Source organism: Arvicola amphibius, chromosome 7, assembly GCF_903992535.2.
Source record: "Arvicola amphibius chromosome 7, mArvAmp1.2, whole genome shotgun sequence".
Taxonomy (NCBI): Eukaryota; Metazoa; Chordata; class Mammalia; order Rodentia; family Cricetidae; genus Arvicola; species Arvicola amphibius.
In genome coordinates, this window is record NC_052053.1 from 47,100,932 (window position 1) to 47,114,390 (window position 13,459).

General features: G+C 51.7%; 1 protein-coding gene across 3 annotated transcripts in view; it reads right to left on the reverse strand.

Annotated features, from left to right (window-relative positions):
- The window catches only part of Ntng2 (netrin G2), a 57,682-nt gene that overhangs the window by 34,856 nt on the left and 9,367 nt on the right, over positions 1-13,459 (reverse strand). For all 3 annotated transcript variants that reach the window (XM_038337446.1, XM_038337445.1, XM_038337444.1), the window contains exon 2: positions 308-951. In XM_038337446.1, coding sequence (XP_038193374.1) covers positions 308-951 — 644 coding nt within the window. The remainder of the gene's footprint in view (positions 1-307; positions 952-13,459) is intronic.

The window sequence follows — 13,459 nt, forward strand, 5'->3', positions numbered from 1 at the left end:
ACATAAACATTCCAGGAATCAGGTGACAATTCAGATGTCAGGGACATTCAGGTACCAGCTGATGCCCCAAGAAAGAGGTGAGCTCTAGGTACCAGGAGACATCCTAGATATCAGATAACATCCCCCGGGAACCAGGTAACTTTCCTAGAATTCGGTGACATCTCTAGAACCAGGTAACATTTCAAACATCATATACCATCCCTGAAAATCAGGTAACCCTAGAAACAGGTGACATCCAGGTACCAGGTGACAACATTCCGGGAAACAGTTGAATCCTGAATGACAAACTAGTGGCCCTGGGCCTTACCTGCCGATGACTTCTATGTTGGAGATGGCGTAGAAGTACTTGTAGAGGTTCTCCCGTTGCACGTAGGTGCCGCCCAGCGCGGGGCGAAGCAGTCGCATGCGCAGGTCGGTGAAGGTGAAGAACTCCTTGAGGCCCTTGGCACTCTCCAGCCTCGTGTACAGGTTGTCCATGTTGCGCAGGTCAGGGCCGGCAAAGATGGCGAAGCGGTCCCTTACTTCGAAGCGCACATGCTTTTCCTTCTTGGAGCCTGCCCAGCGTGAGTACTCCTCTGTGCAGAGCACCCGGTGGGCGCTAGAGGGTGACATGTCTCGGGCCCGGCGGGCGGACATGCCAAAGGCCTCCATGCAGTCTTCTGCATAGAACTGGTAAGGCTGCCAGGTGCGGCCATTGTCCAGGGACTTCTCGAGGACCATGACCGTGGGCCGGCCATACTCGAAAGTCATCACCACGTCATCTGTCAGCTCTACACTCTTGTTCCATGAGAGGGTGATGTTGGCCTCCAGGGGACTGGGGTAGCGACTCCAGGTGACACTTTGCCAGTAGGTGGCCAGTCCCTCATCTTCCCTGTCAAACATAAGCCGGGGTGGGTGGGCCAGGTCGGGGTTGGAGGCATCGCACTCGTTACTGCACAGGTAGGGATTTTCCTGCAGAGGAAGGGAGACAGGAAGTAGGCGCTGGTCACTGGGAAGGACCTCTGGTGTGCTTGCTTGGTGCCTAGCCATCTGCTTAGCCATCACCAAGTTCCGGATGCAGACAGTGGTAAGTGCCTGTCCCACAAAGATAGCAGGTGCCTGATAATAAGATAATGGGGTCGGGGTGGTCAGAAAGTTGGGGTTCCTGATATTCTGTACTTTCTACTCTGTTCTATAAGGCCGTAACTAGATGGTAGGCCAATTAATTAACAAACAACAAACCCTACCACTGCCGGCTGCACAGTGCCCCAGTCCACACAGCCGCTTTGATGAATATTTCAGGTGTCTGTGCAGAGACAAAGTAGCTTGGATCTGAGTTAAAAACCTCTCACTCTCTAATGAGCCATGAGGCCCCTGGGGGGGTAGACACATTGCCACCATCCCCGGCCACCCCAGCCAGCAACACCACAGTCAACCACTGGCCACGGGCTTTGATCCTTTATAGTACAGGGCTGGTGCCAGGCGGCCTAGAGCTGCTCAGTGGGCACAGCTAGCCCAGGGCTTCACTAAGATGGGACCCACAAAGCCCTGACTGACCAAAATAGCTCCATCCTTAGCATCCTGTGGTGTCAGTGTCCACCCCACCTGCCTGGCCCTGCTGATGGGTGGAACCAGAAACCTTGGAGTTCAAGGAATTTCCCGCTAGTCTGGCACCTTCCTGGGTACAGTAGGAAACTGAGGCCCAGGGAAGGCAAGATAACCCTAGGCCTTTTCAGAGGGATTAGAAGAAGTCAGGAGAAACCAAACCCTGTCAATCCTCCCTCTCCCTCTTTCCTATCCTCCGCCTCTTTCCCTCCCCCTCCCTTCCATTTTCCTCCTTGCCCACCCTGCTCCTTCCCTCCTCCTATCCTGCACTGCCTCAGCGATACCCCCTTTCACGTAGGGAAAGTTTACAAGCGCAATGGCAAAGTAAGAGCTTTTGGTTACTTCCGCCGGGGTCTCACGCTGTTGGCCTGAATGGAAGGATCTGAGTGTCTGCCATAGGCTAGATGATAAGCAGAGGTCAAGTCCAGGAAAAGGAGGCTGGCTGACCATGAGGTCACTCCTCACCCCCTTCCCATAGCATGAAGGACACTCTGAGCCCAGGGCAGAGTGTGCCTGCTGGTGCACTGGGAAGTGGAATGGCGGGCTCACACTTAGAGTTTGTACATGATCAGGGGGCTGGAGGACAGCATGACTCAGGCTGGGTGCTTTCCTGCTCCCTTTCTCCTGCTGCCCTATGCCTTATCTGGGGCTCATCTGTGTCCCCTCAAATTCACATGTTAATGTCTAACCCTCAACAACCTCAAAAGGCAGCTAGCTGTATTATGAGATAGTCTTTAAGATGAAGGAGTTGGCTGGGAGGTGGTGGCACACACCTTTAATCCCAGCGTTTGGGAGGCAGATGCACGTGGATTTCCGTGAGTTCAAGGCCAGCCTGGTCTATAGAGCAAGTTCCAGAGAAACCCTGTCTCAGAAAAAAAAGGGAAAAAAGATCAAAGAGTTGAAGGAGTCCCTCTGGTGGTCCTTCTTCTGAGAAAGGCCCCCTAATAAGCAGAGGAAAGGGGCTCTCACAGAAACACCGGGGCCATATGCACACACACCTGGAGGAAAGGCATGGGACACAGACAGAGGTGGCCCCGGACACCATAAGGAGCGAGGCTATAGCAGCCTGCACCTCCAGCACCTCCAGCACCTCCAGCACCTTGGCCTTGAAACTGAGAGACAGTGAATGTCTTTGCTGAAGCTGTGAGCTCCTGGCAAGCTCATCCTAGTGAGCCAAGAGGGAGGGTGGCCACTCAGAAGGGATGTTGCTGACCCTGGATTTTCTAGGGTGTTCTTAGGGACTCTCTGGACCTCTTCTGTAAGCCTTTTATCTCCCCTTCTCTGAAGGCCATGTTCTTTACCAGGCCACCTGGTCCATGGGTAATTTTATTAATGTCTGTCCATCTCATATTGACTATCGGTATTCCTCTCTCTCTCTCTCTCTCTCTCTCTCTCTCTCTCTCTCTCACACACACACACACACACACACACCCCTCCCCAGCTGCTGTGAGTCACCATACCTCACCTTTTCCTTGGATCCTTCTCCAGCCCCCTGCTTTAACTATCCCCAGCCTGCTGCAAGTCCTTGGGCTGGGGTGGGGACACAATGTTCTTCAAAGCCATCAGTTCCTGGCCTCCGATCATTGAGAGATGGATACAGGGGCTTTGTCAGGGGCTGGGGACTAGAGCCTGGTTAAGGGTACATGCTGCCCAACCTGCAGGGCCTGCCAGCCCCTACCCCAGCCCCTGGGAAGCAGATGGTGGAGACACTAATGAGTCAGCCTGTGTATTTACCAGGCTCATGCCGACTGCAGCGAGAGCTTTGCCAGCCTCAAGCACAGCAAATAATCCCAAGCCCTGGCCAGCACAGTCCTCTCAGCTCCTTCCCTCTTCCTCCCATCTCACAGCCAACACAAGATCTCAGCATCCTGTATCACCGAGAAGGCGTGAACTGTGGCCACAATGAGCCAACCCCTTTCTGAACACGCCTTGGCTCAGGTCCTGGCTCGCTTTCCATGCCACACTAGGGAGAGCTCCAGGGGAGTTCCAGCCAGCCCCACCCCCACCCAAGTGGGACAGCTGAGGACAGCGGGAAGCAGTAGTGACTTTGCCGGCCTCCTGGGTCTCCAGCTTCCATGACTACGGAACAGATTAAGTGTTAGTGAAAACAGCCAAATGAAGTGGTCTGAAAAGGACAGCAAATGTTAGGGGGTTTCAGGCACCCTTTTACCTTGTAGGAAGAAACCTGGACTAAGTGTGAATGCTATTAAAACCAACACTTGCTTCCATGGCCGCTTAATGATTAGCACCCCAAAACAAAACAAGTGCGCACACCCCTGATTTTAAAAGCCTTAGCAGGGGGTGGGGGGGGTTGGGGACTTGGGGCATGGTTCAGTAAAGTGCTTGCTGCAGGGACTCAAGTTTGAGCCTCAAAAGTCATGTTCAGAAGCAAGGTGAGGTGGTGTACTGTGGAGGCAGAGGCAGAAATAACCGCAGGGCACACTGGCCAGCTAGACTGGAGTAATTGGCAAGTTCCAGGCCAACGAGACACCTTGTCTCAGAACCAAGGCATATGGTGCCTAAGGAATGCCACCTCAAGTTGACCTCTGGCCTCTACTGATAGGTGCACACAAAAACATGCACACACATACAAAAAGCCTTGTAGTTTCCCCCTCTCCCAATGCAGTCACCCACCACATGCATTTCCCATACATTTTCTAGGGGCCCCTTGGAGCACTAAGTCTGGGTTGGAACCCCCTGTTTAAGAGTTTGGGGCCATGAAGGAAACTGGCTCTAAGTCCTAAGCTCAGCTCGTTTCCCCCCTCTGGAGGCTTTGTGACTTTGAGAAAGCCATTTGACTTTTCCTTGTATTATGTTCTGTGAGATAGAGTGCATGAGAAACCCAAGTGACATCACCGTACGGTAGCGACACTTTTCCATAGCTGACTCCTGCCTGTCAGCTACCTTACAAGGGAAGGAGATGGAGGTGGATGCTGGAAGATGCCGGGAACCTGGGGACTCTGTGACAGAAAGCACCCTGAACATAGACTGCTTCGGTGACAGTTAGCCCAGGGGCACAGTGATGGTGGGACCAGGGACAGATGTTGCTATGGTCACTAAGCACTTACCAGCCCATGTCACTTCTCCTTGATATGATGGAACTGACCTTGGGGAATACTGGGGAATCAGAGCGCAGCATCTCTGCAGATTTCCTGTTTCCACAAACCCCAAGCAAGTCGGCTGGAAGGCAGGCAGTGCAGCTACCCTGGGCCAGCAGTGCAGGGCACTAGGGTTGGGTAGGGAGGCATGACAAGTCTCTTGCAAAGTCTCTAAGCAGCAGACAGACTTGCAAAACTGTTTTATTGCCAGGCTTGGGCACTATTGTCTCTTTAATGATTTTAGTTTTCCGTTATTTTCAGGGCAGGAGTCAGAGTCCAGGTGGCAAACACCCTGGGCAAGCTCCTGGTGAAAAGCAGGAACAGGGGGCTGGAGAGATGGCTCAGAGGTTAAGAGCATTGCCTGCTCTTCCAAAGGTCCTGGGTTCAATTCCCAGCAACCTCATGGTGGCTCACAACTATCTGTAATGAGGTCTGGTGCCCTCTTCTGGCCTTCAGGCATACACGCAGACAGAATATTGTAATATTGTAATATATATATATGTCAGGAACAGGAAGTGAGCTGCTGTCAGGCAGAGCAGCCCTCATCTGGGAAAGTCCAGCCATGTGAGTCTCCAAACAGCTAACCCAGGAATCCTCACGGACCTCTTGGGTCTTAAGCAGCCTGTGTTCAGGTGGTCAGTGTCATGGAGTCCCCAGGTTCCTGGCATCTCCCAGCATCCACCTGCATCTCTCTCTCTCACTCCAGCTGACATGCAGGAAGGGGCTGTGTAAAACCTGTTACTACCGTGTGGGGACATCACCTGGGTTTCATACAGAACGCAGGACAAGGAAGCAGAGGCTCAGAAAAGTCAAGTGGCTTTCTCAGGGTCACCAGAATCACAAGTTTCCGCTAGAGAAATGGATGGCTTCATAGCACCTTGGCAGGAAACCCAAACTTATGTGGGGACAAACTCTCAGCCACTGCCCATGACATGGGCCGACTTGGTGCTTCACAAAGGGCCTTGACAGGTAAGTCTGTGGTGGGCTGAGGAGAAACAGATCTCTCAGTTGCGTGCAAGCTCCGAGTCTGGGTGAGTTTTCAACTTTAGACCTGCTGGGATTCAACACATTCTACTTCAAAATATGTATTCTTTTTAAAAAGATTTGTTTGTTTGTTTGTTTGTTTATTTATACAGTGTTCTGCCTTCATATATGCCTGCAGGCCAGAAGAGGGCACCAGATCTCATTACTGATATTTGTGAGCCACGATGTGGTTGCTGGGAATTGAACTCAGGACCTTTGGAAGAGCAGGTAGTGCTCTTAACCACTGAGCCATCTCTCCAGCCCTCAAACTATATATTTTTAAAGATTTTGTTTTCATTTATGTTATGTGTGCTGGTGTGTGTGTGTGTGTGTGTACATGCCTGCATGCTCACTCACATATGTGTTCAAGCACCCAGGAAGGCCAGAAGAGGGCATCAGATGCCCTGGAGCTGGAGTTACAGGAGGTTGTAGTGGATGCTGGGAACCGAACCTGGGTCCTCTGAGAGAGCTGCAAGTGAACGCACTTGACCACTAAGAGCATTCTCTCCAGCCCCCTTGAGCTGTTTCAAATGGAAAGAACTTGAGAACCTTCTATGCAGTTAAGGTCACTCCTGGCCCTTCTCTTCAGCATGCTGTGAGGCTCTGACTGAGGAGGGGCCTATGTTGGGAGAAAGGAAGGGACCCCTTAATTCCAAGGACACACTGTGTCAAGCAGAGAATCTGAGCACCCAGGCCTTATGGAAATCCCCTGGTTTATGAACCCCATCAGGCCTCTTACCCAGTTTTTCTCTTTCATCATTGTCCCCCTCATACCATGTGTACGAACTCAAGGGGCTCAGCAGGCGAAGGCACTTGCCTTGCAAGCCTGACAGACAAGCTGAGGTGAAGCTCTAGAACCCCCACAAAGGCAGAAAGAGAGAACTGACCCCGCAGTTATCCTCTCACCTCACCACCGAACACATGTCCCATATCATGTGCCCACATGCACAATAATAATAAAATAAATAAAACTTTAAATTGTTATTATGATTTTTTTTTTTTGAGACAGGGTTTCACTGTGTAGCCTTGGCTGGCCTGGAACTCACTCGGTAGACCTGGCTGGCCTCAGACTTACAGAGATCCACCTGCCTCTGCCTCCTGAGTGCTGGGATTAAAGGTGTGCACCATCACCACCCACCAGCCAGAATTTAAACTATTTTTTAAGAATATACAGATTCAAGTCAGGCAGTGGTGGTGAACGCCTTTAATTCCAGCACTCGGGAGTTTGAGGCCAGTCTGGTCTACAGAGGGGATTCCAGGCTAGGCAGGACGACACGGTGAGGGCCTCTCTGGGTACCACAAGATGAGTGCTTGTGTAATATGCACGCAGGAGTGCTGGATGCAGAAAAGAAAACAATTGCTGGGCAATCTTGTACACACCTGTCGAAAACTAGGAGCACAATTTCCCTTCTGTGTCCTAGGGCACAGAATTTCCAATGCCAAACACCCAACTCTAAGACAAGGCAGGAAACTGCCATTTACCCAAGAGGAAAAGGACATAACCACCCCCAGCCCATGCCTCACACCCACACCAGGGTGTCTTTGCCACCCGGGTGTGTGGGCAGCCCTGAGCAGTTCAGCAGCTGACAGATTCTTTTTGAACTTGGCTGCTGAGCTGCCAGCCTCACTGAGGGTGGGGGTGGGCTGGAGATGGCTTCTGTGTCCGAGGTCGGAGGCTGGAGACTCCCAAGGAGTAGCCCAGGGTATAGTGTGCTGAGATGAGGGGGGACACAACACCACCTTCCATTCTTACAGTCTTGGGACTCAGGGGTGAAATGAAGGTGGTAAATCCGGAAGTCCATCAAGGCAGCCTTTCCTTTCTCCCTGGACCCGAGGAGAACTGGTCCTAGTCTGGACAGGCTGAAAGTCAATAAGCACATTGACTTCTTGGGTGCATTGACCCTAACACCAGTGACATATAACCTTGGGTCATGCCTGGATATGTCTATGCCTCAGCTTCCCTATTCGGGAAACCACAGAGCAGGAGTGGACAGACCAGCTGTGCCATCACACTAAAGGCTCAAATTCCTCGTAATCCTCCTTCATCTAGTGGCTAGGGATGAAGGGAACGGAGCCACGCCAGCCCCTCCCCCCTCAGTGGCCGGGAGAAAGCCAAGTGCTGGGGGAATTCGCCCTAACAAATTATTTCCTATTTCTTGGTAAGAAAAGTTGCAGTAGAATGAATTATTAACAAGGCGGAAACGGAGATTGTGTTCGCTGCTGGTCCTAATTCGGGCTGCCCTGCGTCCCTAACTCCCTCCTCCTTCCCTGAGCTCCTCTCTCCAGCTAGCTCTCTGTATCGTTCTGTGGGTTCATTGATTACTCCCCTCTTCTTCCTCTGCCCCAGCCAACAGCAAGGTCACCTACCTCACTCTCACGAATCAGCAGAAACCCACTCAGAGCGGCAGCCGTCCAGTGGGGACAATTCTCCCATGTGCTAACAATTATTGCAGGCAAGGGAGGACAGGCTGCCCAAGCTTGGCCTGATCCTCCATCCTTCATCCCAGCAGAGTGTCATCCAGAGCCCCAGCCCTCTTCTCCTAGACCCAGACTCAGTGACCATGTCCTAGGCAGAAGTCTACTTTGGATGCTGAGTCTTAAGCCAACTCTCAAGCCTGTCGTGGCTTTAGCCCAAGTCAGCAAAAACACTTCATGGTCCTTCACCTTGTAGAGCAGCTTTGGAGGAAGACACCTGAAGGCCTTTCATTTCAAACCTGCCCAATCACCTTACTTTCAGAACCTCCTATATGCAAGAGCATTCAGTCCAGAAGAGCAGGGACCAGAATACCCCACCTTATATGACACCTCCCAGCAGTTGCTCTACATAGTCGCATTGAGCAGACAAGCCGGGACTCTCAACACCTGTGTCATGAGAGTTGTATCGGGGTAGGACTGTGGGCCCAAGCAGCAACTGAGGAAATGCCAACCCTAGGACGTTTGGTTTGTTTGGGGATGCTGGTTTTTAGCATCTTTTTCAGCCCCTCAGAGGACCTCGGCACACCAATTTGTGTATGTGGCCAAAATATCCAGGAGATGGCTCAAGGTGGCAAGTCAGACCCTGCCCAGACTCACACTGCCTCCAGGAACACAGCCCCAGTATGACTGGTTTCATCCATTAACAGAGCAACCACAGGGAATCGGGGTAAGGGCTTTGCCAAGGCATGACTACATGAGGGTTAATCTCTCCAAGAACTCAAAATTGTCTTTAAGAAAAAAAAAGGCTCCATTCTGCTTTGCCCTGGGCATATGTGAATTCTTCCCACAGCCAGACTTCCAGGAATGTTTGGGGTGGGAAACTCTTTCCCAGTTCTGAAGCGTGCCTGGCACTCAGCCGTATGGCCCCCACATGCAATGACTGCGCTCCAGGCCCTCGGTACCACCTACCAAGCAGACACGTGTGGGCCCCTGCCTTGGAAGAGGATGATTCCCCTACATTTGCATACATCTAGACACAAGGTGCTCACTACCACGAAAAGGCAGGCGTCCCAAACTGAATTGCTCTATTTTTAGAGACTTTGGTTGTCTCTTTTGGCGCATGCTCCACAATGCCTGTTCCAGGACCCTTTTCATGGTCCGATTTTATCTCTTTAGGCCACCAACATCTTCCAGTTCATTAGGGGAAGGTGAGAGAGGCCTCATAGAACCAAGCCTGCCCCTTCCGACTTTTCCATAGATGGGCTTTGCCTATCGCAGCTGGCCTTAGATACCCTATATGGCTGAGGCTGGCCTCTGATTCCTGATCCTCTGTTCTCTACCTCTGAGTGCTGGGTGCCAGGTGTGTGCCAGTGCACCCAGTGCATGTGATGCAGGGCATTGAATCCAGGGGTCTTGTGCATCTTAATCTACCTCTCTACCAACCGATACAAACCCAGGTCCAAGACTGCCCCTTCTTCACCAGGAGCTCAGCAGGATCAATGGCTTCCCTCCAGCTCTTTGGTGCTTTTGTTCAGTTGTCCCCCACCTGTGGCATCTGCACACCCCATCTCTTAGCTCACCCCCTGGGTGGCCTGCCCTTCCCACCCACCTCGCTCCCCATTAGGGGCTGCACCTAGCACCTGAATGGTTCAATATTTTTACTTAATTTCTTTAACAAGTAAATGAAAGGAAAGGAGGAGTGTTGGGAGGCGGAAAGGAAGGAGGAAGAGAGAGGAAGGGATGGGGTGGAGGTAGGGCTTGGAGAAGAGGAAGCCACTGGCAAAGTGCATTATTGATTGGAGACTTAGAAAATGCTTAGAGGGTAGGAAAAGCGTCCTGTTCTTTAAAAGCCTGTGCAAGGCGTAAGCTAGACACAGGCAGCCTTCCCAGAGAGGTCCTACTCTGCTGGCATGAATATTTCATCACGAGGGGAAAAGGCAGGCTGCGAGGAATCCAGCGCCGGGTGGGGCGAGGGCAGCACAGCATGGCCCCTCCACATATCCCCAGGGCCTTTAGAGCCCTGATCATTCCTTCTGCTGCTGGCAGCTGCTCCGGGCTTGCTTGCTTAAGAGTGGGGCAACCAGGCCTTAGCTGAGGCCTGGGACAGACCCAGCCAAAGGGCAAGATACCCAGAGGGGTAATATACCTTTATTACCACTAACTGGTAACTCTGTCCCAGACCCCGTCCTGTCCCCACAGAAGACACCACCAACCCCTCGATCTCCTCTCCTCAACCCAGTCTCAACCTGACTCCAGGTACCTGTATAAAGTGTTGAGGTGGATGTTATAGCCTCCTGAGCTTTAGCACTTGGAGTCCCTCAAGCCCAAGCCTTGGACCCATAGTCCTGCCCATTTTCCCCAACACAGCTACTCCCTCTCTATTCTCCAGCCCCCTCCAGCCAGTCTGTGCCTCCTCTGAGGGTGAGGGGAGGTGAGTATGTCTTGTGTGTGTGTTTAATGGTATGTACATGTGATAGTGCACGTGCGCATGCACGCACATCTGCTCATGCACACTTGCATATGTAGGTTAGAGGTCTTCAGGCATCTTCCACATTTTTTGAGGCAGACTCTCATTGCTCTTGAGTTTGTCAAATAGTATAGAATAGCTGGCTAGTGAGCCCTATGTCTGGTCAGTGAGCCTAGCTCTTCTCCCCATGGCCAGGATCACAGGCACTTGGATGATAAGTGCACAGCTTTGTGGGGGAGTTCTGGGGATCAAACTCAAATCTGCATGCTCACCAGCTCCTCAGCTACCTCTCTCATGCAGGTGCCTCTATCCGAAGGCTCCACCCAGTGGCAGGTGTCTGAATGAGCACCCCTCCCCAAGGACACCTCCCTGGCTCTGTCCCAGCTGCCTGTTTGTGCACACAGAATGACATCTTTGATTAACAACGAGTCTCTGTGATCTCCTCAGGGTGTCCTCAGAAGACAGGAGTGGCACGTGCCATGTGCTCGGGTTTGCAGAGCGAGCACCTCTTCAGGGATCCCCTCTCTGGGTCCTCAGCAGCCAGAACAAAGTTTTAGGAGTGACACAACCCCCACGCAGATAGGGTGGTCCCTGCAAAGAGCAAGGGTGGTTTTCTGCTGTTTTTTGGGGGGGAGTTAAGGGGTGTGGCAGAGGAACAGGTAGGAAGCCACAAGGTGGGGTGTACCTGGACAGCTCCCAGCTCTGTAGATGAAGCCTCAAGTGGGGACGGGAGTGGTGAGACTGGGCCAGAAGGTTCAGATTTATTCTTTTAGTCATTTGTCAGCTATTTGTCAGTTATTTGAATGACGTAACTCCGGAGAAGCAGCTTTGTCCATTAGGACAAAAGGAAGGGATACGCAACAATGTCTATGGGTCTTAAGTTCAGAGATCTACTCCAGACCTGAAGCAAACTAAGCAAGAAAACAACCAACTAACTAACCAACTAGCCAATTAATTAACCAGACAACCAGCTAAACAACAAACCGAATAACCAACCAACTAGATATCCAGCAAACCAATTAATCAACTAACCAATTAACCAACAAACCAATTAGTCATCCAACCAACTAACCAGCTGTGAGAGTTAATCTCCATCATCGCCTTTGAGGATTTGAAATCACCTAGGAGACACACCTCTGAGTATGCATGTGCTTCCAGTGAGGTTCAACTGAAGAAGGAAGCTCTATGCTCTTCACCCACCACCCCATGAACTTTGGTCCCAGCTGTGGAGTGAGCAAGTGAACCGAGCATCTCCATTCATCTCTCTTTGTCCTGACTCTGAGCAACTGTTTCACCCAGCCATAATGGATCGTTCCCACAAGCTGTGGTCCCAAATAAGCTTCTTTTGTCAGTTATTTTGTCACAGAAAAAAAAGCAACTATACACTAATCACCAATCAAAGAAGACCTTACAGTGCTGACTCAGGCAAGCGGCTGGGTTTGGTGGACTGGCACGGCTGGTCAGACCTGGGCTGACTGTTACTCTCATTTTACAGGGGCCAGGGACTTGCTCAACATCACACTTCTGCTAACTCAGGCATGCGGATCCCTAGTAGAGGCACCAGGGAAATTGCCTATGATTTGATCTCATGTATGTTACTAGCACCAAGTCCTGCAGGAGATATGTCTGGGATAGAGGGTGCCTGAGGGGGAGGGGTAGACAAAGGACAGAGCCACGATGGCATGCACAATGCTACAGGGAATGGCCAGTTGCCATATATGCCGGTCTTGGAGCTAGCTGGGGCTTGCGGGAGATAAGGCCAAAGGGAAGGCAAGAACCATAAGTCAGTGGGCAGTTGGCAGCTCCTGGAAGGCAAGCCTCCTAGGAAGAGGCAGGAGGAACCAGAGTGTGAAGAATGAGAGACTGGGAAGCACTCTCTAAGACTGGAAGTCAGAATCCAGCCCCCAAAGCTGGCAGGAGTGTCTACAACTCAGATGGGAGGAAGGCTTTTGAAAACCATGGCAGACATGGGGTTCTTTGCTGCTCTGGTCTCTGAATTAAAGAAAGCCAGATGCCCAGAGCTGGAAGGATACAGGCCAGCCTTGGGGATGACTTCCATCTATCAGAGGTCCTCAGACTTGCCAGCATAGAGCTCATTTTTAGATCTTACAAACCTGGATGGGGCTCTCCCAGTGTTGTGTGGTTGGGTATACAGGGGAGTGGGGGTTGTGACAAGCTCTCCAGAGGTCCCCCACATAGTGCATTGAGAAGTCCCAGAGAGCAGAGCATCTGTGGCTGTGAGGAGGGCTGCTTCCTGGTCCTTGCCTGCTCATGTTCTGATCACTGCTACCCAATATCATTAGGGTAAGGAGATGAGGGACCAAAGGAGGAGAACACAGATACTCTCACCCACACCCACTTCACAGACCTCTGGGACTTCCCAGGGCAGTGGAGAGCTTATGACTCTTCAGGAAGTTCCAGAGTGCCAAGGGCAATGGCATCGGGATGTGGGCAGTGGCATCATGGGGACAGTCTGTCTCCCCACCCTTCTCATTTCTCATACTTCTCCCTAGGCCGAGAGGATCCCAAGCACTGGGTGAGCAGGTGTAGGCAGGCAGGATTGCCCAGTGCCAGACAGTCGGGCCTGGAGCACCCTTTCTTGCCCGCCACTCCCTGTACCCTCTATTTTTAGGTCCATTACTGTCCACTGGCGGGTATAGTTTTACCACTCCATCCCCAGAAAGACAGATCAGATTCCAGGTTTAGAGGAATAAGCAAAGCCACCTCGCCTTCGATGGAGCTGGTGCGTGGGAGATTGCATGCTTCCAAATAGACGTGGAGCAAGTGAGTTATCAAATAAGTGGATTAGCAGGCTCCATCTCAGCTCAAAGAGCAGTGGGCGGGAAAACATAGCATCTCTCCTCCTCAGCCT